This window comes from Phodopus roborovskii, unplaced genomic scaffold (assembly GCF_943737965.1).
Source record: "Phodopus roborovskii unplaced genomic scaffold, PHOROB, whole genome shotgun sequence".
Lineage (NCBI taxonomy): Eukaryota > Metazoa > Chordata > Mammalia > Rodentia > Cricetidae > Phodopus > Phodopus roborovskii.
The window spans coordinates 6,301,065-6,325,803 of NW_026125506.1; the positions used below are offsets into that span (position 1 = coordinate 6,301,065).

The 24,739-nt window shown below is 49.4% G+C and overlaps 1 protein-coding gene across 1 annotated transcript in view; it reads right to left on the bottom strand.

The window, feature by feature from the left end:
- Positions 1–2,578: 2,578 nt before the first annotated feature.
- The window catches only part of Pebp1 (phosphatidylethanolamine binding protein 1), a 97,875-nt gene continuing 75,714 nt past the window's right edge, over positions 2,579–24,739 (bottom strand). Inside the window, exons 2-5 of the mRNA XM_051176527.1 lie at positions 6,759–6,915; positions 5,225–5,338; positions 4,896–4,992; positions 2,579–2,803 (exon numbers count right to left, since the gene is read on the bottom strand). Of these exons, the coding sequence (XP_051032484.1) occupies positions 2,586–2,803; positions 4,896–4,992; positions 5,225–5,338; positions 6,759–6,893 (564 nt within the window). The 5' untranslated portion in view covers positions 6,894–6,915 and the 3' untranslated portion in view covers positions 2,579–2,585. The remainder of the gene's footprint in view (positions 2,804–4,895; positions 4,993–5,224; positions 5,339–6,758; positions 6,916–24,739) is intronic.

Below are 24,739 nucleotides of genomic sequence, written 5' to 3' on the forward strand. Positions count from 1 at the left end.
GAGCCACCGCGTGGTTGCTGGGAATTGAACCCACGTCCTTTGGAAAAACAACTCTCCAGCCCCCCCCCCTTTATTTTAAAGATTTTTTTTTATGCATACAGGTGTTTGTCTACATGTGAGCCTGCAGACCAGAAGAGGGCATCAGATTGTGAGCTGTCCTGTGGGTGCTGGGAATTGAACTCAGGACCTCTGAAAGAGCAACCAGTGCTCCTAACCACTGAGCCTTCTCTCCAGCCCCCACTTATGACATTTATGTATTACATTTCTTAGTTTGGGCATGTGTGCATGCCCAGGTGTGCCACCCCTCATACAGGGGGTCCGAGGACAACTTTGGAGAGTCAGTTCTTTCCTTCCACAGTGTGGGTGTCCCCTAGAGTCAGATTTGGTGGCAGTGTCTTTACCCACTAAGCCAAATTGCTGGCCTAAGTCTACACCTGTTTAGACAAGGAAGCAGAAGACTACTTTGCCCTGATTATCACTTTTAAAAAAACATTTTCCACAAAATCTACCTATCTTTTCCCATGCAGAGACCATCAGGCCATGTTCTCAACGTCTGTCCAGGAAAGCACTAGGAGGCAGATGCTTGTAGTTCCAGAGACCCAGGGAGGCAGGGGCAGAATTGTGAGTTCAAGGCCAGCCTGAGGTATGTTTTATGGCCACACAATAGCACAGTAAAGGGGAGATCTAACCCCAGATCCTTCCCCTGAGCCCAAATCAGTGACAGGAGCCTTCTAACACTGGGCAGGGGCTGGGAGCCCCCTCCACCAGCTCCTCTGACCCCTGTGGGTGACCCGGCAGGAGAGTGCATTTCCAAGACACAGGCACAGCCTTTATCACCTGGAAGGGGATGGCTTGTGGGAAATGTGAGTAGCACAGGGGGACCTGGGTCCCATCCCTGTCACCAAAGGATGCAATAGGGCTGCTGTGAATTCGGTCAGCCCCTCGAAGGATTATTTTCCCAGGTGACAGTGCTGCTTCGGAGGGCTGTGAACACTTCAGAGTTAAAGTTTCTGGTTGGAGGAAATGGGTCTAAGGCCCAGCCAGGCCTTTGAGAGTTCTAGCCCAGCTGATTGCAGCCTTGTACTGTCTACTCTGCTAGGATGTGAAGGCCCTATACAGCCCCACCGCCACAGCCCAGGACCGCCACAGCCCGGGACCGCCACAGCCCGGGACCGCCACAGCCCGGGACCGCCACAGCCCGGGACCGCCACAGCCCGGGACCGCCACAGCCCGGGACCGCCACAGCCCGGGACCGCCACAGCCCGGGACCGCCTAGCTATGCCTTTCCTGCCTGTCCGGTGTCACAAGAGCACAAAACAACACGGGCATTTGACAAGGAAGAACTTGTCGAAAGTAAAGGTACTTCCTGGCCCAAAGCAAGTCTGTTTCTCTTTAAATGCTTCTTAGTTACAGTCATTTGTGTCTGGGTGTGTGAGTGCCAAGGTTCATGACTGAACTAAGGTCACAGCTTGCATCAGTGAGGGTTCACCCTCTACAATCTGGGTCCTAGGGTTTGAACTCAGGACATCGGGGTTGGTGGCAAGTGCTTTTGCCTGCTGACTCATCTTCGTGACCTCTATTATTTTTTATGTAGCCCAAGCTGTCCCCAAACTCACAAAATCCTCCTGCCTCGGGTTACGGGTCTGATTTACCATTCCCAGGTCAGCCTGAAACCTGGGAATTTTTTTTCCCCCCCATTCTTGTTCAGACAGGGTCTCACTATGGAGATAGTGAGGTTGACCTAGAACTCAGAGCTCCACCTGCCTTTGCCTCCGGAGTGCTAGGACAAAAGGCGTGAGCCACCACTCCTGACTCGACTCTACGAGCACCCACTGCCCTTCCTTTGCGAGCACCCGGAGGGGGAGGGGATGGCAGAGCCCTCCCTGCGGCCAGATGGCGTGGCCACTTGCCTCAGAGGGCCTTGACTCCACCCATGTGTGAAACCCAGACCAAGTAAGGAAAATACCTGCATGTCTGAATCCAATGCCTTTTAGTTTTATTTGACGATGAACAGACAAGATTAACACTCCCAGCAACTCCACTGACTTTTGTTCACACTTCTGAGAAGCAAGGTTTAGCCCCTCGCTTCATGGCCATGCCTCAGCACAGGAGCCCTGTTCTTCAGGGTCACAGGACATCAGCACCCATGCAGCCTCCTGACCACGCCAGACTGTCAGGACTCGGCTGAGATGGAAGCCATGGCTTGTCCGTCAGGGGACGGGACTCTAAGACACATCTCAGAAGATGCCACCGTGCCTGGTTCCGGACGGAGTCCTTGCCAAACCACGCACAGGCAACACTAGCCCTCACCCCTGTGGCCCTGGTCTTACTTTTCAGAGTTGCACTTAAATTAACAATAGAGGACTCCATCAGAACACCAGACAACCCCCACATGGAGCCTAGATTTGAGCAGACATAAGCTGGGAGGCAATTTTTAGAATCATAAGGATGGGCAGCGGGAAATCACCCTAAACCTCTATCCTAGCTCAGAACTGGGGTAGGAGGGGAAGAAGGAACAGCATGCTTTGCACAACTTGACAATTCTGTCGGGGAGTCCCCAGGATCACTAGTATCCAGGGCTCCCCCTACTTCCCAGAGAGCTGCTCATACAGCTTGGGCACATAGTCGTCCCACTCTGCCTGGTAACAGGTGCCCGCCACCGGGGCTCCCAGGTGATACTTCTTTCGGAAGGCCGCCACCTTGAACTTGCCGCGGTGATCTCCTGACCTGTTGCTGAGGACGGGTTCGTCACAGTTCAGTGGCTTGTCCTGCTCGTATACCAGCCAGACATAGCGGTGGAGGCCTGGGGAGAATGGGAAGCATCAGCAGTTGAGTTTGGGGGTAAGGAGGTGCCCCAGTCGGGAACACTGTTGCCTAACATGCACAAACCCCTGGCTTGGTCTACTCAGAAAACAAACGGAGTGTAGTGGGGAACACCAGAGCACCTGACACATGGATCAGGCTCACTCTCAAGTACACCAAAAGTTCAAGGCTAGCCTATGGGCTACATGAAACTATGTCAAAGTCCAATGGTTTTAGTCACTTTTTTCTTGTCCTCGAACTCACAGAGATCCATCTGCCTCTGCCTCCTGAGTGCTGGGACTAAAAGGGTGCACCACCGCCGCCAATACATGTATGAGAATGGTAAAAAAAAAAAAAAAAATGGCCATCATCCATCAGAGCGCTGGACAGGAAGCCATGGTATGCCACTTGTCACAAAAGCATCAGTGACCTGCAAGAGTTTCGTGCAGACTCACAAAAGCCCCATAGAAGCTGATGGGGGAGATAGAACATCCCTTTTGGAGAACTCCAGAGCGACTCTTAGACCTGGAACATCTACCCAGGAGCGATGTAAACCCCTGGCAGGGAACAGGCGGTCAGAAGACACCCAGTGACTGTTCTCAACAGCCGCATGCTGGCCGCAGCCCAAGAGCCCAGCAAGAGGAAGGCTGAACCGGGAGGCAGTCACTGGGAATACTAATTAACGAAAGGAAATGAACTCTAAACCAGAACCTGGATGACTCCCACACTGAGGCCGCTCAACAGGTAACACACTCCTCAAGCTCTGCCCAACGGCAATGTGGTGGCCAAAGCCACCAATGGAGGCTGGTGGCAGAAATGCTCTGGGGAGCCACAGGAACAAGGGGGCCTCTAAAACCTTCCGGGTGACAGGAAGGGGCTCCACCCTCCTGGAGTGTCCTGATGTGTGTGCCTCAAATCCTCCACCTGGAACTTCACATCCCATCAGTTCAATACACAAACTAAACCTTCAAAAGCCCAGAGCGGCTGGGGTTTCTAGCCTTCAAAACAGAGCACACACAGCTCCTACCCGGGGGAGTCGCTTTGCTCCCCAGCGTTTCCCATCTATAATTTAATCACCTGCTCTTGTAGGTGCCCTGGAGAACCTTAGAGTCCCCAGGAAATTTGTTTCTTTGCTCTCCTGCTGTGAACACGCAAGAGGCCTTTAAACCACCTGGATACTTCTGGGCCCTATGGCCACACAGTGAGCCACGAGCAACGGTCCTTGTCCTTATTGGGTGCTCATTATTCCAGTCAGTTCTGAGGGCAGAACAATGCACAAAGCTTGCGCTCTGCCATGCATCAGCCATCATCTCCGTGGCCTCGTTCCAGAGAATGGGAACACCACGTAACAGGCAGTAACTGTGCCTCCCACCAGCTCCGGGGATCCTTGTGCGACTTGGGGAATTTTCCATGTCGGAGTTAACTCTCATTGACTCACACTACCCATGTAAGCAAAAAACATAGTGTGCGTTCAGCGTGGGTCATTACAGTGTACATGCATGCGTGTGCATGCATGTATTCGATGTGGCTCACTACAAATCTTTTCAACCCAACCGCATTTGGGGGAGAAAGGGAGATGTATAAAGAGATATACAGGGCAGCCTTTGGGCGTTTGTGTGAAAGTGGTGATCCTTTCCTGTTTATGGGATAACAAAGCAGAGCTGAGACAGAGGCCTGAGAGGCCCAACTTCGTGTGCCCCACGTACAGCCCCCAGCTCCAAGCTCCTACAGCACTGCCTGCCCTCTGCACCCCTGCCCATTACTGACACTTGATAGCCCAGTGACAGAGAGCTTGTGGAGTGTTGGACGGTCCTGGCTTTGATTTTTCAGGACCAACAAAAAGCATATACTGACACAGCTCTCTAGGAGTCCAAGAAGTGAGTCTACACAGGGCCCACCCCATCAGAACCCGCACAATCCTACAGGCTGGCAATGGAACAGGGAGGGACTCGAAGGGAGGGAGGTTAAGCAGGCTTGTGTCTCCCTGAGGGTAAGGCTTGGCAACAAACCGGGCCTGTGGCAGCCCTCCTGGGCCAGGCCAGCCTGCACGAGGTCTCCTCTCACACCCTTCCACTGAAGCAAACTTTACTGACCTGTACCACTGGGAGGCCCAGAGCCCACGTAATCTGAGAGGACCTTGCCGCTGCCGATGTCATTGCCCTTCATGTTGACCACCAGAAAATGGTGCCACTCCCTGAGGGGGAGAGAGGAGGGCGGACTGTGAGCTCACTCCATGCTGGGCTGCGGGGGCAGAGGATGCAGTAGGAAAGCATACACAAGTGACAGGTATGTGCACCAAGACAAAGAGAACTCCATTTATGAGGCTGTGGCTGGGCGGGCTCCATGCTGTGACCCCAGGGGACCTATGTGTCCCTGCCTAGCAAGGGACTTCCACTAGACAGGCCACCATCTTCTCCCCAACTTGCCTGAATTTGGGGTCCTTCCTGCTGGGAGCGTCCGGGTCTGTGAGGACCAGGGTGTAGAGTTTCCCTGGGTCAAGACCATCCCATGAGATGCTGCTGGGCCTATTCTTAACCTGTAGGGAGGAGCCAGTTTGAGGTTAAAAATCCAGAACGGCTCTCACACTCAACACTTTGCAGCCTTTTACTGCTAAAAGGTAAAACATAAGGATTATTTTTTTTTTAATTGACTTCTTTTACTAAGAATACAAAAACAGTGTCTTGTATTTTCCTCTATGTACTCTACTATAGTCTGCAACAGATTAACGGAAGTGCCTAAGTGTAGCCTCTACTAAAAGCCTGAAGCTTGGGGCTGGAAGGGACAGCTTGGTCATTAAGAATTCTTGCAAAGGCCAGCACCCGTGGGGGTGAGGGGGAGGTAGCTCTTAACTGCCTGCATCTCCAGCTCCAGGGCATCTGATGCCTCTCCGGACCCCCACAGCTCCCTGCTCTCACTCACTGACACATAATTAGAAGTAAAACAAACCTTAAGACGACAGAAGAAAACAGATGTGGCGCACACCTTTAATTGCCAGCACTTGGGAGGCAGAAGCAGGCAGATCTCTGAGTGCAAAGACCAGCAAGAGCTACACAGTGAGATCCTACGTGTGTCTGTCTCTCACTTACACATACACACACACACACACACACACGTTCCATTCCAGAACAGCCAGAGCTACACAGTGAAATCCTACACGTGTCTGTCTGTCTCTTACACACACACACACACACACGCACACACACACACACACACACACGTGTCTGTCTGTCTCTCTTACACACACACACACACACACACACTCCATTCCAGGACAGCCAGAGCTACACAGTGAGACACTACATGTCACACATGCATACACACACACACACACACACACACACACACACCAGCCTTAGCAACATTATTCCCATGTTACTAACAGAAAACGGTGGGACATGTATCCAGCGGTGGCACCGGGTCCTCCCCCAAAACCTTATTGGGGTCCTAAGCCTTTCAATAGAGCGGCCAGCTGACGTGTATGTAATCTGCCTTCACTGAACAGGTTCAAGAGCCCAGAAAACGAGCACGAGCGCGCCCAAGGACACGTACAAAGTTTGGGACAATGGAGACCGGCCAGCCCTCCCGATGGAAACTTCCAAGTCATCATCCCAAACCCTGTGCTCTAAATACACAAAGAGAGGGGTCACACCTACTTTCTCTGAGCCTGGAGCCGCTCTTAGGCATCAGCATCCCACCCACCCCCAACTGCAAACTGGGTAATGGGAAGACGCTGGCCCCGGAGCCTTGCAAAGTGCAGGCCGCTCGCTGGGGGGAGGAGAGGGGGTGGCTGCAAGTTCTGGACCGTTAAGAATGGTTACATAAGATTCCTCCCGCTATCGGGTGGGGCTCCTGTGGCGCAGCTGGGGCTGCAGAGGCTGAGTCGGGAGGCCCTGGGTACGAGGCCTGCTCCGTCCCGCTGCTCCCGGGCCTCCCCCGTCCGCAGGCCTGCGCGGTACCTGGGTGGGCGTCAGCACTTTGCCCAGCTCGTCCACCTCCACGCCGGCGTAGGCGACCCGCAGCGCGTGCTGGGGACGCTCGTCCACCTCCTGCAGGCACAGCGGCCCGGACCACTGGCTTATGTCGGCCGGCATGGCGACAACGAGGAGAAGCACACGCACACACGCGCCAAGTCCCGAGTGCCGCGAACCCAGAACGCTTGCGCAAGTATCCGCCACCGCCCGACCAATCGCAATCCAGGCCGCGCCCCTCCTCGTCCTCTGATTGGCTGACCCGGATCTGGGCGGTCCAAGCGCCAGGGTGAGGGCGCACCTTGCCGCGCCAGCGCCTGCAGTGCAGCTCGTTCAACCTTGGTTTAGATCATTTTTGCGGTTCTTTGCATTTGGAGGACTCTTTGCCCCATTTCGCAATTCCCAATGATAAGGCCTTGCTTTTCTCTTGAATTTCTTAAAACGAGTGTGATTTCTTCCCTACATTATCTTTTGTTGTTTTAAACTTTTTTTTTTTTTTAATACACCAAAGTTCAACCCCGGCGGAATCAATGAATTTGTTGGGTTTATCTGCAGAACGCGGGTGACCCCAAAGCACCGTGCTGAAAGTTCTGCACCCAGCACGTCGCCCCATAAAGCCCACCCTGGAACCTTTCTTTATTCAACTTTCCAGCCGGTATGCCTGCAAGTTAGGTCAGAATTGCATACAAATAGCGGGGAGGAGTGGCTGGGTCTTGGTTGAGACTTAAACGACAGCCCCCGCCTCCTACGAGACAGTCAACAGTCTACAAGGCCCTTCTTGACGGCGGCTCGCCGAGTAGCAATAGCTGAGCTCGTGAAGATGGCGGCTGCTTTTCTCAGGCCGGAACGAGTTCTCCTGCGGACAGTGTGACTCTACAAGACAGAATGGAATTCAGCTTGCCAATCAGATAGCCTCGGAATGTGGCCATTTCCTGGGTGGCTCCCGGGTCATCTCAGGGGCCCTGAAAGAGAGAAATGGGAAACGAGATTGACAGGGCCACACTGAGAGGGGTAAGCAAAGCAGGACCAGCCATCGCCAGCTTTGCAGTTAGACAGAGCCAGCCTCCAAAGGCTGGAAACCATCAGAAAATGGATGGACCCCGGGAAGGAAGCAGATGTGAGAAGGCTTTGATTGCAACCCTCCTTCAGGGGATGGGGGGGGGGGGTTGTGTGTATTTAATAGACTGTAGGGGGCGCTCCGACATGTAGGACATGACCACTGATTTTTTTTTTCCTATTTATTAATTGTGTGGGGGTGTGAAAGAGAGAGAATGAGAGACGGAGGGAGGGAGGGAGGGAGGGAGGGAGGGAGGGAGGGAGGGAGGGGGAGGGAGAGTAGGAATGGTGGAGTATTGAACATTTTGCCACAGATTCGAGTATAGATGTCAGAGGAACATTATGGAAGTCTCTCATATCCTACCATGTAGTGTCACTTATCAGGAACAGATGGCAGCAAATACCTTTACCACTAAGCCACCACCACCCCCCCCACACACACACCCTTGATATTTTGAACAGAGAAACTGCTGATAAACAGGAGATACTCTCATGTAAAAACAATGTCTGGGGGGGGATCTGTGGGCGCACGAGGCTCCTACATAAGAAAGATTAAAAAACAAGTTTAAAAAAAGAAACTCATGCAGCATACACTACACACATGAAAATGCATATACAGAGTCTACATTTTTTTTTCCTGTTAGTCATATTTCTCTTATGCTGTGGCAAAGTGCCTCCCAAATGCAAAGTAAAGAAGGGAGGGTTCATTTTGGCTCGCAGCCTGAGGGTAGAGGCCATCGTGGAGGGGGGGAAGGGTGGCGACAAGAGGTACCCAGTCCACTGCACCTGTAACCAGGGAGCAGAGAGTGGTAAATGCTGGTTCTCAGCTTGCTTTCAGTTTGCCCAGTCTGGAAGCTTCTTCACAAACATGCCCAGAGGGTTGACTCCTTCCTCATTCTAAATCCTGTCATCTTGACAATCAATGCCACGCCCTCTTTGAGAACTCTACTTTGAACACCTGTGGTAGTGTGCATATAACTGGCACCCATAATCTCTTAGGGAGTGTGCCTTTGTTGGAGTGGGTATGGCCTTGTGGGAGGAAGTGTGTCACTGTGGGGGTGGGCTTTGAGGTTTCCTATGCTCAGGATACTGCCCAGTGTCTCAGTCGATTTCCTGTTGCCTTCAGATCAAGATGCAGCCAACACCATGGCTGCCTGCACGCCACCGTGCTCCCGTCATGATGATAATCGACTGAACCTCTGAAACTCTAAGGGAGCTGCCCTAATTAAATGTTTTCCTTATAAGAGTTGCTGTGGTCGTGGTGTCTATTCACAGCAATAGAAATCATAGCTAAGATAGCACATGAGTGCATATGTGATGCTCAAGGAAGCCAGACTAGGGCGTCAGAATCCCGGGAATTGGAGTCACTGGCATTTGTAAGCCTCCAAAACTGCAAACTGAACTTAGAACCTCTTGTAAGAGCAGCTACTGCCCTGCTCTAACTGCCAAGCCATCTTTCTGGTCCCTAAAATGTGTATTTTAAAGCAACTGCCTGATTGCCTCGTGTCAATGAATCCCTAATGGTGTGATCTCCAGTCAGTTGGAGAGCCAAGCTTCTTCTTCCCCTCCTCATCCCACAGCTCAGGAAATTGCTAAAGGCCTAAGACCAGCTAAGAAGAGATGGCAGCCATGCGGCCTGCTGAGGGTAAAGTGTGGCTTGAGATATCTCCAGGATCTGTAACAGAGAGAGCATCAAAGAAGTAACGTCTCCTAGCCTGAGTGGAGGAGCTGGGCGTCCCTGAAAATGTCTGGAAAGCCTCCTCCTCCTTGTCCTCCAGAATCAGAGACATGCCCTAACCCTTCAGGTAGAGATGCTGCTGTGGGGGGTCAAGGGGACCCCCTGTGCAAGCACAGACTCTCAGTGCTTGCTGATCACCCAGAACACTATTGGGCATGGCGTCAGTCAGTCGTGTGCTACTGTAATAGATGCCTGACACAGTCAACTTAAAAAGATAAAAGGCTTAGCTGGGTTCTGTGTGATCGCCCACATCCAATAGTTCCATGGCCTCTGGGAGCCATTTAAGGTAAAAATGATTTGGGTGGGGGGACTCAGCTTGCTGGTTTGCTTACTTGGTTCTCTTGCAGAGGACTTGGGTTTGGCTCCCAGCATCCCCATAGCTGCTCACAACTGCCTGTAACTCCAGTTTTAGGAGATCTGATGCCCTCTTGTGGCCTTTACAGGCTCCTGCGTGCACACAGCACATAAAATGCAGTGTGCGCACGCGCACACACACACACACACACACACACACACACACACACACAGGTAAATATTCAGATAAAAATTAAGTGCCTGGGGATGTGGCTGGAATACACAACACCCACAGCGTAAACTGGAGATGGTGGTGGTGTACATCAGAAATCCAAGAACACGGGGGATAGAGGCAGGAAGGTCAGAAGTTCAAGGTCATCTTTGATGCATTGCAAGTTTTTGCTGACTGTGGACTTTGGACTTCAGCAGAGGACTTCATAGCTCTGGGTCCTGTGGCTGTGGCCTGCAGTCAGAAGCTGCCGCTGTGAGGCACCGAGGATAAGGACCCTCTGTGGTCTCAGGGCACACAGGAGCTGACTGTTAGCCAAGAACCCAGACTGAGATGTGGTTTAGAAATTGTCTGTCTCCTAGATTCCCATTTCTTGGCATGACTGTATGCACATGTGCATGCATGTGTGTGCATGCGTGTATGCATGTGTGTGCATGCGTGTATGCATGTGTGTGCATCCTTAATAATCTCAAAGCCGCTGAAAATGCACCTCACACTATCACTGGCACCTTAAAAAGTATCTTGAAAGAGTCAGGGGATGTATGTTTCTGTTTGAGGCAAGATCTTCTATATCCCAGGCTGGCCTTCAACCAGCCACATAGCTGTCTTAGTCAGGGTTTCTATTGTTGCAAAGAGACACCATGAACACAGCAACTCTTATAAAGGAAAAACATGTAACTGGGGTGGCTTAGAGTTCAGAGGCTCAGCCCATTATCATCAAGGAGTGACATGGTGTGCAGGCAGACATGGGCACTGGAGAAGGACTAAGAGCCCTACATCTTGACCTGCAGGCAACAGGAAGTAGTCTGAAACACTGGGCGTGGCTTGAGCATATAAGACTCAAAGCCCACCTCCACAGAGACACACTTCCTCCAAGAAGACCATACCTGTTGCAACAAAGCCACACCTCCTAATAGTGCTATGCCCTATGAACTTGTGGGGGCCAGTCACATTCAAACTACCACAGTAGCTCAGGCTTCCCTTGAACTCTCCACCCTCCTCATGTTTAGTTGGTTGTTCAGATACCTCACAGTTCAGCTCTGACCTGAGCTCAGTCCCAGCCACGACTGACCCCTTAGCGCAGTGGCTCTCAGCCTTCCTAATACTCTGACCCTTTAATACAGTTCCCCATGCTGTGGTGACCACAACCATAAAATTATTTTTATTGCTACTTCATAACTGTGATTTTGCTACCGTTTAGGATCATAAAGTAAGTACGTACCCGTGTTTTCTGATGGTCTGAGGTGACCCCTGTGAAAAGGTCATTCAACCCCAAAGGTTGAGCCACAGATAAGAAGAGGTGACAAATCTGTGTTGTCTCCAGACTCAATGGTTATAGTGATTTTCTTTCACAGCTGGAGATGAGCAAGATCATCACTGTCACTTGCAGTCTGCTTGCATCCAGTCAGTAACTCCACAGATGGAAGGCTTCTATGTCCCAACACCCTCCAACTCCTGTGGACAAGGTCTCGCTATGCAGCCTTGCTGGTCTGGAGCTTACTGTGTAGAACAGGATGGCCTTGAACTCACAGAGCTCCATCTACTTCCGTTGCTCAAGTACATGGATTGAAGATGTGTGCCACTATTCCTGGCTCCTTTGTGATTTTTTTGGGGGGGGTTTAGTTTTTGTTTTTTGAGACAGGGTTTCTCTGTGTAACAGCCCTAGCTGTCTTAGAACTAGCTCTGTAGACCAGGCTGGCGTCGAACTCACAGAGGTCTACCTGCCTCTTTGTCCTGAGTGCTGGGATTAAAGTTGTGCAGCCATCACTGCCCAGCCTTTTTGGGATTCTTAAATTACATTTATTTATTATTTATTTCTGTGCAGGGGAGCAGGTGGCAAGTGGTCAGGGGACAACTTGCAGGAGTTCTGTTCTTTCTCCATGTGGGTTCCAGGAACCAAACACAGGTTATCAGGCTTGGCAGTCTTGATTTACTGAGCCACCTTGCTGGTCCCTATTTTGAATTTTTTTTTTTTTTTTTTTTTTTGGAAAAGTACAGTCTTACTGTCTAGCCCAGGCTGACCAAGAACTCACAATACCCCTGACTCAGCCTCCCAATTGCTGGGATCATAAACACAGAGCACCAGTCCAGGCCACGGTTATGACACTGACCATGGCTGGCTATTTGCCGACCCTTACAGCTTCATGGAGTATGAACAGTGCCCACACCATTGCAGACATCCCTCTCAATCGAAGGGGCAAAAGTTCTCGCCGTATCAGTGAACACCGTGTACAGATGCACGGTCAAGAAAAATTGTGTACAATATATCAGTCACTTAATTAAAACAAACTCTGTCTGTACATATCAAAACCTTACAAGTTTGCTAGAATGCTCTATGTCCTCTGTAAATTATCAGCTGGAATTATCAAAACATAGCAACCTTGGATTTACTATGACCGTCCCAGACCTGTTTGAACTTGTGAGGGGACACTGTCATTAAAACCCATCCTGAAGTTCAAGGCGAGTAAACAGAGACACTGGAAGGTACTTGAGAGTGTCAAGTCAGTCCCTCAGAGCAGTGACAAAGCCCTCAGTGGACACGTGTGATTATGCAGGAATAGGTTTTTGCTCTTGCTAGCCTGGTCTGCAGTCAAACCAGTTTGTTCATGATTGCGAGTTAATGTAGAGTTTGGTGGTTCTCAGCCTGCCTAACGACCCTTTAATGTAGTTCCTCGTGTTGTGGTGACCCCCCCCCAACTGTTAAGTTATTTTTTGTTGCTACTTCATAACTGTAATTTTGCTACTGTTACAAATCAGAATATAAATATCTGGTATGCAGGATAGCAGGTGTGAGACCCCTTCAAAAGGTTCGGATGCACCCGAAGGTTGAGAATCACTGCATTATCTATTTAAACTAATATTCCAATTATCATTTTTCTTCCATATAATTAATTGTCAAGCTGAAGTGACCAGGAGAAAAGTAGGTTTTAATTAGGTAATTTATTTATTTGTATGTCTCGATTTTCTTTCTTTTTTTTTTTTTTTTCTTTTTATTTGGGGTGGGATGGGGTGGGGTGGGGAGTCAGTTTGAGACAATTTCACTATATAGCTCAGCTGGCTTGGAATTCACACAAACCTACCTGCCTCTGCCTCCAGGGTGCTAGGATTGAAGGTGAGTATCAGGACACCTGGCCTCCATTTGAATTTTTTTTGTTTCTGATTGTTTTCAAAAAAATGATTATTACATTTATTCATTTATCTTTGTGTACGTGTGCACGCGCACAGGCGAGTGAGCTTGCACCACGGTGCTTGTGGAGAAGTCAGAGGACACCTTTTAGGAATAAGTTCTTTCCCACCAGGAGGGTCTGCAGGATCAAACTCAGGTTGTCAGGATTTTCACCTGCTGGGGGGCATCACCAGCCCTTTTTGTTGTTGTTTTGAGACTGTATCCTTTACACCAGGTTGGACTTGAACTTGGTATGTAGCCAAGATGACCCTGACCTTCAGCACCTCCTACCCGCCCACTGCAAAGTGCATAATCATAGCTATGCAAGTGAAAGGTGCCCAGTACACCCTGCTCAGCAGTGCGGGGGTCACAGGTGTCCACTACACCCGGCTTAGCAGTGTCGGGAGTGGGGGGTGGGGGTGGAAAGCCAGGATGAGGCACGGGCTAACAGCAAGCACTCTGCCAGCTGAGCTGTGTCCCTGAACTTTTAAGTCTTCTCTGAAGTGGGGGCACTTCCAGGAATGTGGGGAAAGGCTCGGCTTGCACACAGCTGCAGGACTGAAATCTTTTTAGGGGGCAACTTGGCAACTCCCTGCATGCCTGGTAACAAGCCATCTGAGTCTGCCTGTGCCACATTGTTGTGAAATAGACGTTTGGCCTTTGTCCCATAATTCCTGGGATCACTGGGCTCTCAGAGTGAAAGGGTGAAAGTGTCCTTTTTTTTTTTTTTTGAGTTGGCTGGCTGGGTAATCTAGGATGGAAGCCAGAGAGAACAAAGGAATGTTAGAAGGTGTGGACTTGCACCCTTGGCTCCCTGTGGAGGGGAAAGAGGTGGAAGGTAATGGATTGTTTGTACAGGGAACTTCCTAAAAATAAAATAAGAATAAAAAAAGTAACCAGCAGGGGTATAGCTCAGAGGGGCGGAGACAAGCTGACCTCGCTCTGGTGGCACCTAGGGAGGGCATGGGAGTTCTGCACTGGCTCCCACATGCCTGGCCTCTCTTTGCTTCTAAGGATGGCTTCCCTCTGTGGTACTCTTTATGATAAAGGAGTCACTGCAGTAGCCGTGTGTGAATGAACTGAGCAGGAAGAGGATGGGTTGTAGGAGGGTCAGAAGCTCTAGGAAGATAACCTCCACTTTGGTTGGTGGCTGCTGAAGTCGGAGGCTGGGAGGGATCTCCACCTGAGGGTAATTGGAGTCAGAATTGGAGTCAGGCGTCTGAGCTGATTGTGCGTGGGGAGAGCTGCTGCCCGTGCACCCACAGCTGTGATTGTGTTGTTTTGAATTTAGGGAAAACTAAGTTGCGTCTCTTTTTCCCTCTCCACACTTGGAGTCCTCCGCAGTACCCCAGAAGGCTCCAGAAGCCTCGCTGTTTTTCTACCCCCCCCCCGGGGGGTATAAAATACAGGAAAGGGTTTAAATGCCCACAGGAAAAGCATGGCCTTCACAAAACACCAGCTGGCCCACACATGATGGAAAGAAGAAGACCTTGTGTTAACTGAAAAAAGCAATTGGCAGAATAACAGCAACCACCATGGCAGAGTAGGACGCCAAGAGGGCTTGGAGATGAACAGGCTTTCAGCTAAACCTGACATCAATCCCCAGGGCTTCAAACCCACATGGTAGAAGGAGAAAACTGACTCTTGTAAATTGTCCTCTGACCTCCACACTCAAACGCCAAGACTTGGGACCACAGTCAGTTTTCAAAGGAGCAAGTTTTGCTGGGGCGGTGGTCTCAGCGCTCAGGAGGCAGAGGAAGGTGGATCTCTCTGAGTTCGAGGCCAGCCTGGTCTACAGAACTAGTTGCAGGTCATCCAGGACTACACAGAGAAACCCTGTCTCAAAAAAGGGAAGGAAGGAAGAAAATACATAAACTCTTCCTTGGATTATCTAGCGGAATTGCTACCTTGTGTCCCCAGCTCCAAACCATGGATCCCGGACTCTGCTATATTTTATACAATCAGGACCTCAGCCGTGGTTGAGGCTTGGCTTTTCCCATGAGCTGTGAGCTTGAATGAGATGTTTAGTAACTCTGGGCTGATCCAAATCTCTAACTTTCTTTTGCATTTCAAGCATCTTGTTATGATTACTGTTACCTGCATGGCCCTTGGCTGGGGGATCCAGAGTCCGAGCATGGTTGAGAGCGCCACCTGGTGAGCAAGTCTGTAAGATTGTCAGTTACTTCGTTTTCTCTCCTCCCCTTTCCCTTGACACACCCCAAACCTGAGGACCTGCCTCCACTCTGCGGCCTGTGGGCACGTCTGTGGGGCATTTTCTCGATTGCTAATTGATACATGGGGCTCAGCCCACGGTGTGTGTGTGGGGGGGGGTGCCATCTCTAGGCAGCGGGCCTAGGCAAAACCTCTAAGCAGTGAGTGGCTGGTTTCTTCTGCTTTGGTTTCTCTCTGCGATGGACTTCAAAGTGTAAGCTGAAAGAAATCCTTTCACCCCGGTTTGTCGTTGGTCACAATGTTTATCAGACCAAACAAACAAAAAACCTAGAATACTTTCTCTTTGTTTTTGTTTTTAATTGTTAGCCTCAAATTCCTGATCCTCCTGCCTCAAGCTCCGAAGTACTGGAGAGTATGTGCGTCATATCCAGCTGAAACAATGTGTTTATGATTCCAGTTTAGACCTACAAGGACTGGCTTAGGTTATTTTGTTGTTTCTTGTGGGTTTTTTTAAAGCTTCTTAAAATATATGTCGTAAGTGTATCTTTTGTTGTTTTTTTAAAGCTTCTTAAAATATGTTGTAAGTGTATCTTTTGTTTTTGTTTTCTTTTTTTTTTTTTTTTTTTTTTTGACATTATGTTGTAAGTGTATCTTTTGTTGTTGTTTTTTTAACGACATGGGTCAGCTTCCAGAGGCTTCTATGCCCTGCCTCACCTTGGAAAGCTGGAGGGAAGTGACTGTGTGAGGGAAAAAGCAGGACTGAGGGGTGTGGCTCAGTCACCAGGAAACTGCCTGGCACTGTAGCACTGGGTGTGGAGGTGCAGCCATTCCAGCAGGGAAGAGGTGGGAGCAAGAGGAGCGTAGTTCAAGGTCACCCCCTTACTACATAGCTGGTTCAAGCCAGGTTGGGCCATATGCCTGACAGGGAGAGGGAGGGAGTGGGGAGGGGAAGTGTACACTTAAGAATAGACTCGCTGTATAGTCATCACTGGCAAGCTAATTGGTGCCTAGAATGTGATTAATCTACTCGGTGACCTTAGCCCCTCCCATAAAAGCAACAGTAGGAATTAAGGTTTCAGGATGCAAACTTTTGGGGATACACCCAAACAATAGTATGTGCTAAGAGGGATGTGGGCACATGAAGGCCAAGGGTTAACATCAGGTAATTGGGGGCATGAATATATTTTATTACCATTGGTTAATAAAGAAGCTGATTTGGCCAGTAGCCAGGCAGAACATAGCTAAGTGGGAAATCCAGAGATACAGAGAGAAAGGAAGGTGGAGTCAGGGGGCTGGAGAGACGGCTCGGAGGTTGGGGGCACTGACTGCTCTTCTAGAGTGCCCGGGGTTCAATTCCCAGCACCCACACGGCAGCTCACAACTATAATTCCAAGATCTGACCCCCTTGCACGGACATACATCCATATAGGTGAAACACTAATGTACATAAAATAAGAATAAATGAAAAGAAATATGCCTGAGCCATTGGCCCAACAATTATAATTAATATTAAGTATCAGAGTGATTATTTTTGGTTGTGAGCCCAGCCTTTAATGGCTAAGCCATCTCTCCAGCCCAGACTGATTATTTTAAAGGTGGCTTAGGGACCGGGCAGGATGAGTAAAAGTTTCCAGCTATAAGCAGAGTTTCTCACTTTAATTCAGAGTTGCTTGTTATAGGCTGGTCTAGCTAGCCAGCTTGCTTCTGATGTTCCTTGTCTCAGATAAAATAAATAAATCTTAACAAAACAGAATGCGCTGCTAGGCAGTGGTAATGCACTTGTGAGGCAGAGGCAGGTAGATCTGAGTTCTTGACCAGTGTGGTCTACAAAGTGAGTTCCAGGACAGCTAAGGCTACTCAGAGAAAAAGATTTGTTTTCTTATGTGTCTAAGTGTCTGCATGTATGTGTGTAGGCCCATGCATATAGGTGCCTGGTGTGTTTAGAGGCCAGAAGAGGGCAGCAGATTCCAAAGAGTAGGAATTATGGATGGTTGTGAGCTACCACGTGGGTGCTGGCCACTAAACCCAGGTCCTCTGCAATCCACAAACACTCTTAACCTCTAAGCCACTTCTCCAGGCTTGGTCTTGGGATTCTTGTTAGTTTGGTTGGTTTTGGTGTTTTGAGGCAAGGTTTCTTTGTATAGCTTTGGAGCCTGTCCTGGAACTCGCTCTGTAGACCAGACTAGTTTTGAACTCACAGAGATTCACCTGCCTCAGTCTCCTGAGTGCTGGGATTAAAGGCATGTGATGCCACTGCCCAGTTGCTCTTGGGATTTTAAATGCAAGGGTTTCATATAGACACACTGGTCTTAAATTTGTTATGTAGCCTAGGACGCCTTTCCTGATTCTCTTTGCTACCTCCACCTGCCAAATGCTGGGGGAATAGGTGTGAGCCACCACAGCCAGCTCTGTGTGCTAGGTTTTTAGTTAAAGGGGATTTGGGTAAGTTAACACATACCTTTAGTCCCAGTTCTCTGAAGGCAGAGGCAGGCAGATCTCTGTAAACCAGGCTGGTCTCAAACTCACAAACTCACAAGAGATCTACCTGCCTCTGTCTCCCAAGTGTTGGGATCAAAAGTGTGTGCCACCACTGCCTGGCTTGAGTCATTTTTAAAAATAGGATTACCTAGCAAAGTTTTCAAAGACACCACTTGGATAATCTGAATAATCTTCCAAAGCTGTGAGGCTGGTGACAGTGTCTCCTTTAATCAGGGAACATTGGTGGTTAGGGTGTGGGCTCTGAAGTTATCTCTTGCTAAGAGGAAGAATTGAAAGCCAGGGCAAAGGGCATGGCCAACTGAGCCAGCAAGAAGGTCCCACTCCAGTCCACTGGAAGCCTTAGATACAAGGCTCTCCTGTTTACAGCATCCTCAGATGTCAGTCCTGGAGACGCTAAGGGCAGAATAATTGCTATTTGTCTCTGTATTGCTTGAGGCATTTAGGATGTGGGAGCAGATTCTGAGATTCTTCACTAGACAAGAGAATCCAACCTCCACCCCTGCCATGAGAGACAAATTTATCTTCCCTGTAGATTGGGGCATAGTTCTTTTTGGTTTGGTCTACACAGCTGGAGATAGGAGCAGCAGGCCCTCTTGTAAGTCTCATTTCCCCATGTATCCGTGTCCTGTAATGAGGCTAGCATGTGTTTTTTTTTTTTTGTTTGTTTGTTTGTATTTTGTTTTTCTGGTAGGACTATGTCCCATCCAAGGGAAAGGGTCCTACTTGGATCTGGGACACTCTGCCATGCAAGTGTATTGTAAATTTAGCTAATTTTACTCAAGTAATTAATTTTTTTTATAAGCAGTTTTTCTAATATACCAGATTTTGAATATTATTTTACATTAAGCAAGTTTACTTTAAACTTGTTTTGAGTTATTTGCTTCAGGCTTAACTTTGATAGTGACAACATACATAGAAGACTACATAATGGGAGGCATAAACTGACCCCTCCTCCAAGCTTGTCCCTGTAAATGAATTACATTTGTACTTAGCATAGCTGCATAATTTGGAGCACATTAAAGAATCTGATCATTATAGGGTGACTGATATTAACTTTTACATCTTAATTATCTTTTACAGTTTACAATAAGTTAGTAACTTATAAGATTAGGATTTTATAATTTTATCCTGTTAAAGATTTTAAGCCTTACAAGTAATAATTTTAAGCCAGGTGATGGTGGCACATACCAATAATCCCAGCACTTGGAAGGCAGATTTCCAAGTTCGAGGCCAGCCTGGTCTACAGAGTGAGTTCCAGGACAGTCAGGACTACACAGAGAAATGCTGTCTCAAACAAACAAACAACAACAACACAATGATGGACAGACAGACAAATAGACATAAAAGTAACAAACTAATCATTTGTGGCAAGAAAATTTGTTTGTTTTGAGACAAGGTTTCTCTGTGTAACTCTGGCTGTCCTGAAACTCACTATGTAAACCAGGCTGGCTTCAAACTCAGAGATCCATCTGTCTCTGCCTTCCAAGGTGCACAACCCCACTGGGCTAAATTTTTCTAAGGAGAGGTGATAGGCAGTATCTGGGACATTTACTCAATATATATATTTACTCTATACATACATACATACATACATACATATATACATACATACATACATACCAGCTTTCTTGTTGTATAGTTAGCCCTCATCTCCATTCTTAGACTTTAGCCTGTACACCCAGAAAAGGGCCTAAATGCTCACAAGCAGCTGGGAGCTGTGACCGGATGGATACTCAGGTGAAGGTCCAATGTCCTTACCTATGCCCCCTTTTCTTGAGGAAGCATTAACATTTAACTAGCCCAGCTGTAATTATTTTTAAGCAGGAATATCTGGAGTTCAGAAGATGACAGGTACCCAATTTAGAAGACATTGTATAATACCACCTTAATAAAAGGAGGTTGAATCCAAATTACACACACTGAGTGACACAGTAAATTAATAAACATCTTTGTACATACTGCAAAATCATTAGGCTCTGTAAGTTTCCTACAGGAAACATAAGACAGGCTTTACAGTTCATGTAGCATGTAGAGGGTTTTTTTAAAAAATCATAATCATTATTAAATTTATGTTTACATCATCTAACAATTTATCTGACAGAGCCCTGTTAGAACTATGATTTACAGTCCGGGCAGTGGTGGTGCACATCTTTAATCCCAGCACTTAGGATGCAGAGGTAGGTAGATACCTGAGTTTGAGGACAGCCTGGTCTACAGAGAAAATTCCAGGACAGCTAAACCTGTATGGGACTTCTAGAGCCTGTTAAATGGTTTGGTTTAAGTTTGAAATGATAGGCAGGACTGGTGGAGAATCTTATCCCACTTCATGAGGCGTCCCTCAGGTAGGGAAGGATGAAAAAAAGAAACAGTGGCTAGGCTCATAAGACTCACAAAATCTGTTAAACCTGGGAGGTTCCCAGAACTGCCAAGACTTTGTGATCTGGAAGAGTGAGGAGCTCCTGGGGCTGCTGGGGTCTGGTCTGGGCACCTCAGAGTCAGGCCCTGAGGGAGGGTTACCTTGTCCTGCAGAATTTGAGTGCACAATGGCAGTGATCAAACCATGACAGGCCTTTCAGCCTGGAGGTCAGGGTCTGGGAGGAAGAAGTCAGAGGTAGGGACGAAGGAAGATGGATGGGGGGGTATGCTGAAAGACAAGAGGGTTATGGTTAAACTGGGTTTGCACAGGGCATCAATAAAGCCCCAGGAACCAAAGTTCTGTCCATGGGACCTGCTTGCACTACTTACTTTAGGAGGCAGAGGTCACAAAAGACCAGAGGTCTCAGGTCTGGCTGGTGGCTGTTCAGTCTATATAGCAAGCTTAGCGGGTGTCCATGTCTCCAGAGGAATGACATAAGGGAAGGAGGGCATTCTGCCTAGAAGACCCTAAGGGTCTCGGGTTTCCATACCGGATGTAAGAAAAATGAGGCCGAAGGGCTGACAGACAGAGGAGGCATTACTGGGACCACTAGGGGCCTCAACCTTTCCCAGGGATGAAGGCTGAGTGCATTTAGTGGGACTGGGGGACATGTTACACACACCCAGCTAGCTACCAGGACGTTACAGCTTTTTCTTTCTGTGGTTTGACTGGGAGCAGGGTGGGTCATTTTCCATATGGGGCCATGTTGTTTCTGCCGTTGGAGCCAAGGAACTCTTGATGGTTAGGGGCTACTGCCCAGTACAACTGACTCAATTCCTAATGACTGGAGCCTATTACCCAAGGCCAGCCAAGTGCTCCAACGTTGCTGCACACCCAGCCCACTCAGCTCCCGCTGCCTCCACAGATTCAGACACAGGTCTAGCTACGTGCCCCAGTTCTTGGGGGGGAGGGGGGATAACAGTCTTGGCCACAGATATATGCAAATAGGTGAGCATCTATTTAAAGTGCAGGGGAGGGGAGCTGAGGTTACTTACCCCTTGGTCCTAGGTCTAGCTCCCAGCAGGACTCTTTTCTGAGAGCTACTTGGAGTTATCCTGACAAAAAGAAGCCTTTCCAGGCATGGGGCTCAGGGTTGTGAATATGTGTGGCTTTATTATCCCCCAGAGCCTGCTTGGCTGCTCTCACCTGTTAGTGTACCTGGCTCATCCACCTCTTATCAGCCTCCAGGGTCTGTTTCTCTAGGAACCGGATGGCCATCTTCCTGCTCCCTCTGAGAGTGGCAATTTCACTTTCTGGGGTGGGGTGGGGGGGTGGATCTTCCTTCCAAGAGCCATGGGTCTCAGAGCCACAGAACTTCACCCTCCTGGTCTCTGGTCCAGAGAGGCTGGGTTCTGCTTATTTGGAAACTGTTTTCCCGCCCAACTCTGCCAGCCCCTCTTCTTAGAGGTTTGTTTCTCCAGAATCCAGGCAGCTGCATCAGCAGCTTGTTTCCTCCCAGGCTGGTCCCCACTGGCTCGCCCTGCCACCAAAGCCCCAGAGAACACCTGTAGGTTGTTGCTAAGACCCATCTCTCAGTCGCCTCTAGGGACAGGAGGAGTAGGGCAGAAATAATTGGCACAAAAATGGCTTGCCTGCGTTTTCAAAGACCCAGGCTGATGATGCAATTACTGTGAAGCCAGAACCCAGGTTAGTTTCCCCCCACGGCCACCACAGCATCTAGGACTAGGGGTGTGGCTCAGTGGCAGAGCACATGCCCAGCATGAAAGGGTCCCTGACATCCATCCCCAACCAGCACCTCAAGAAACAAAAATGATGCAGCAGCCCGAGATTCGGGTTCAAATTGTGACCCTTCTATTTCTCTCTGGGTAGCCAAGGACTGGGTAACGGAATGCATGTGAGTGTCCAGGAGCTGGACATCTCTCCAACAGGCAGGCAGATAGGGAAATTCTGCCTCACAGATGATGAAGATCAGAAGCCCTCTGCGTCCTTTTCATCCTCCTGGCCCGAGAGTACAGCCTGGAAGTCGTCTTCTGCTGCCAGCAGAGCTTGCTTATGGCTGTCCGTGTCGTGGGACAAACTTTTCCTAGGGAGATGCAACACAATATCCCAGATAGGGGACACAGGACAGACCAAAGTACGGATACCACCAAAGCCCAATTGTGTGAACCAATGAGTTTTATTGGGTTACTGACGAAGAGTATGGGTGAGGGGTTACCTACAAGAATGGAAATGACTCAAAGACAGCCACATTACCAAAGCCCATCCCTGCATGGGTGGGCAGCTCACAAAGATCGGCACCTGGAGCACACTGCAGTCTGCCCAAGGGGTTGACTTTCAGGGACCCTGAACCCTGTCTCTACTCTGTGGCGATGCTCACTCTCCATGTCTTGTGTGATGCTTCACACACACACACACACACACACACACACACACACACAGTCCCCCCACCTCCCCATCTTTTTGTGAGATTTTTCCTACCTTTTAATTCATTGATTTGTGAGAGAAAAACAAAAACAGAACAAAAAAAAACCTCAAACCAGACGAGACTAGCCGCGAGTAGCAGCGTAAACAGATGTATCCCTGCTCCACAGCTTGTATCTCCTTATCCGAGTCTTATTTTTACTTGTGTGTATGAGTGACTACACACATGTACCACATGAAGGTGCCCAGGGAGGCCAGAAGAGGGGCCGGCTCCCCTGGAGCTGGAGTCACTGCAGTTGTGAGCTGCCTGATAAGGATGCTGACACTAAACTCAGGGTCTCTGCAAGAGGAGGAAGCAGTCCTGGCTGCCCCATCATCTTTCCAGATCCCCACAATCCATATTTCATTGTGGGATTGAGGGCCCTGGCTCAAATGAAATTTCCCATGACAACGCTCAGTTTCACCTATCAAAACGTTGATTACCTTGCTGTAAGTCAAGGCACTTTACCCTTATACAGGCCCCTGAGGGTCTCGTATTGTTACTGTCTTGCCCCATGGGGCAAGTGAGCCTTCTTGGCAGAGCATCTTTGACTCCGGAGTGGAGAGTCAAACATGTTTCCTAACACCACCCTTGGCCCTAAATCAAAGGGGTGGCTGTTTCCTCTCCACCATGCCCTATGTTCCCTTGCCCTTAGTGGTTCCGGAAGAAGTGACCGTGTTGGAATTTGGTTGAGCAGGATCTGGGGGCAGATAAGTGAAATCTAGTCCTGGTTTTTTACCAACAACCTACTTGTCTTGGACAGCAAGACAAGTCTGTTACGCTGGGGAATAACAGACTGCACCCAGTAAAAAGAGGCTGGAGGATGGTATCTCAGGTCCAAGGGTTGCAAAAAAAACTTTGTGGTTTAATCAGCAAGTTCTCCAGACCTCCTCTCTGAAATTTCCCTCTCTGGGCACCATCGAGGTTCCAGAATATTCCAGACTCTTAGCCAAAACATTGCTGGGCAATGCTCCTACAGACAGCCTGTTGACTCCAGGCCAGAATGTTTGCCTGCAGAGCTGAACTAATATCAAAACCAATTAAAGTAGCCAGGCAATGTGGTGGAAGGGACCCTTGTGATCCCAGCATGTGAGAAGCTGAGGCAGGAGGATTGCCTCAAGGTAGAAGACTGAGTGGCACTGGTGTGTCAAACAGCAATGCTTGTTCATTTAATACATGTGGGGGTGGCAACTAGGTGTGTGGCCTTGGGGATACCAACAGTAAGTAGGCTAAACACCTTCTGTTTAGAGATCCCAAAGCAGTTCTCCCTAGGAAGCCCCACGGGGGGCGGGGGTGGGGCTTTTCGGGGGCAGAACCAGCGATTTTATTCCAAGTTTAGTTTTACCCCATATTTTACTGTTTTTGAGGTGCTGGGATGGAGCCCAGGGCTTGCTGCAGGCTCCACTGAGCGCCATCCTTAGCCCTCCCGATATCTTACAAACTCACAAAAAGGCTGGAAGAGAGGGAGCCGAGGGACGCCCACCTCCCGGAGCCCACAAAGAAATGTCCACGGCGCTGACTACATCCTTGTTTTGAACACGAAGTTTCTTCTTTCAGAGCTGTTTTCAAGGGCAGATACGCTCCCGAGGGCCCAGCAATGGTGGTGTCCGCAGGACGAAGAAATGGGATGCCAGAAAGCTGATCCCGGAAATGTGGTGCTCCGGGGATCTGCCGGGATGGGAGAGTGGGGATAGCAAAAGGGACAGGCATCGGAGTACCTGCAAACAAAACTCGCTCTTCCCGTGTGGTCTCGACCCAAGTTCATTCGAGAACCCGAGTCTCGTGGTTGCTTTTGGCCGGACGGCCGAGGGATCATCTTTCCCTGGGCTCTGAGCGATGGCGGCGCTGTGGCCCGCCCCTGCACCGGAGAACCCAGATGACAAGCGTGATAGAGCCGCAGGGCTGGGACGGCGCCCGGAGCCCCGCAGCCCGCACGCAGTGCACAGGCTGGGAGCGCGTCCCGCACCGGCGGGCCAG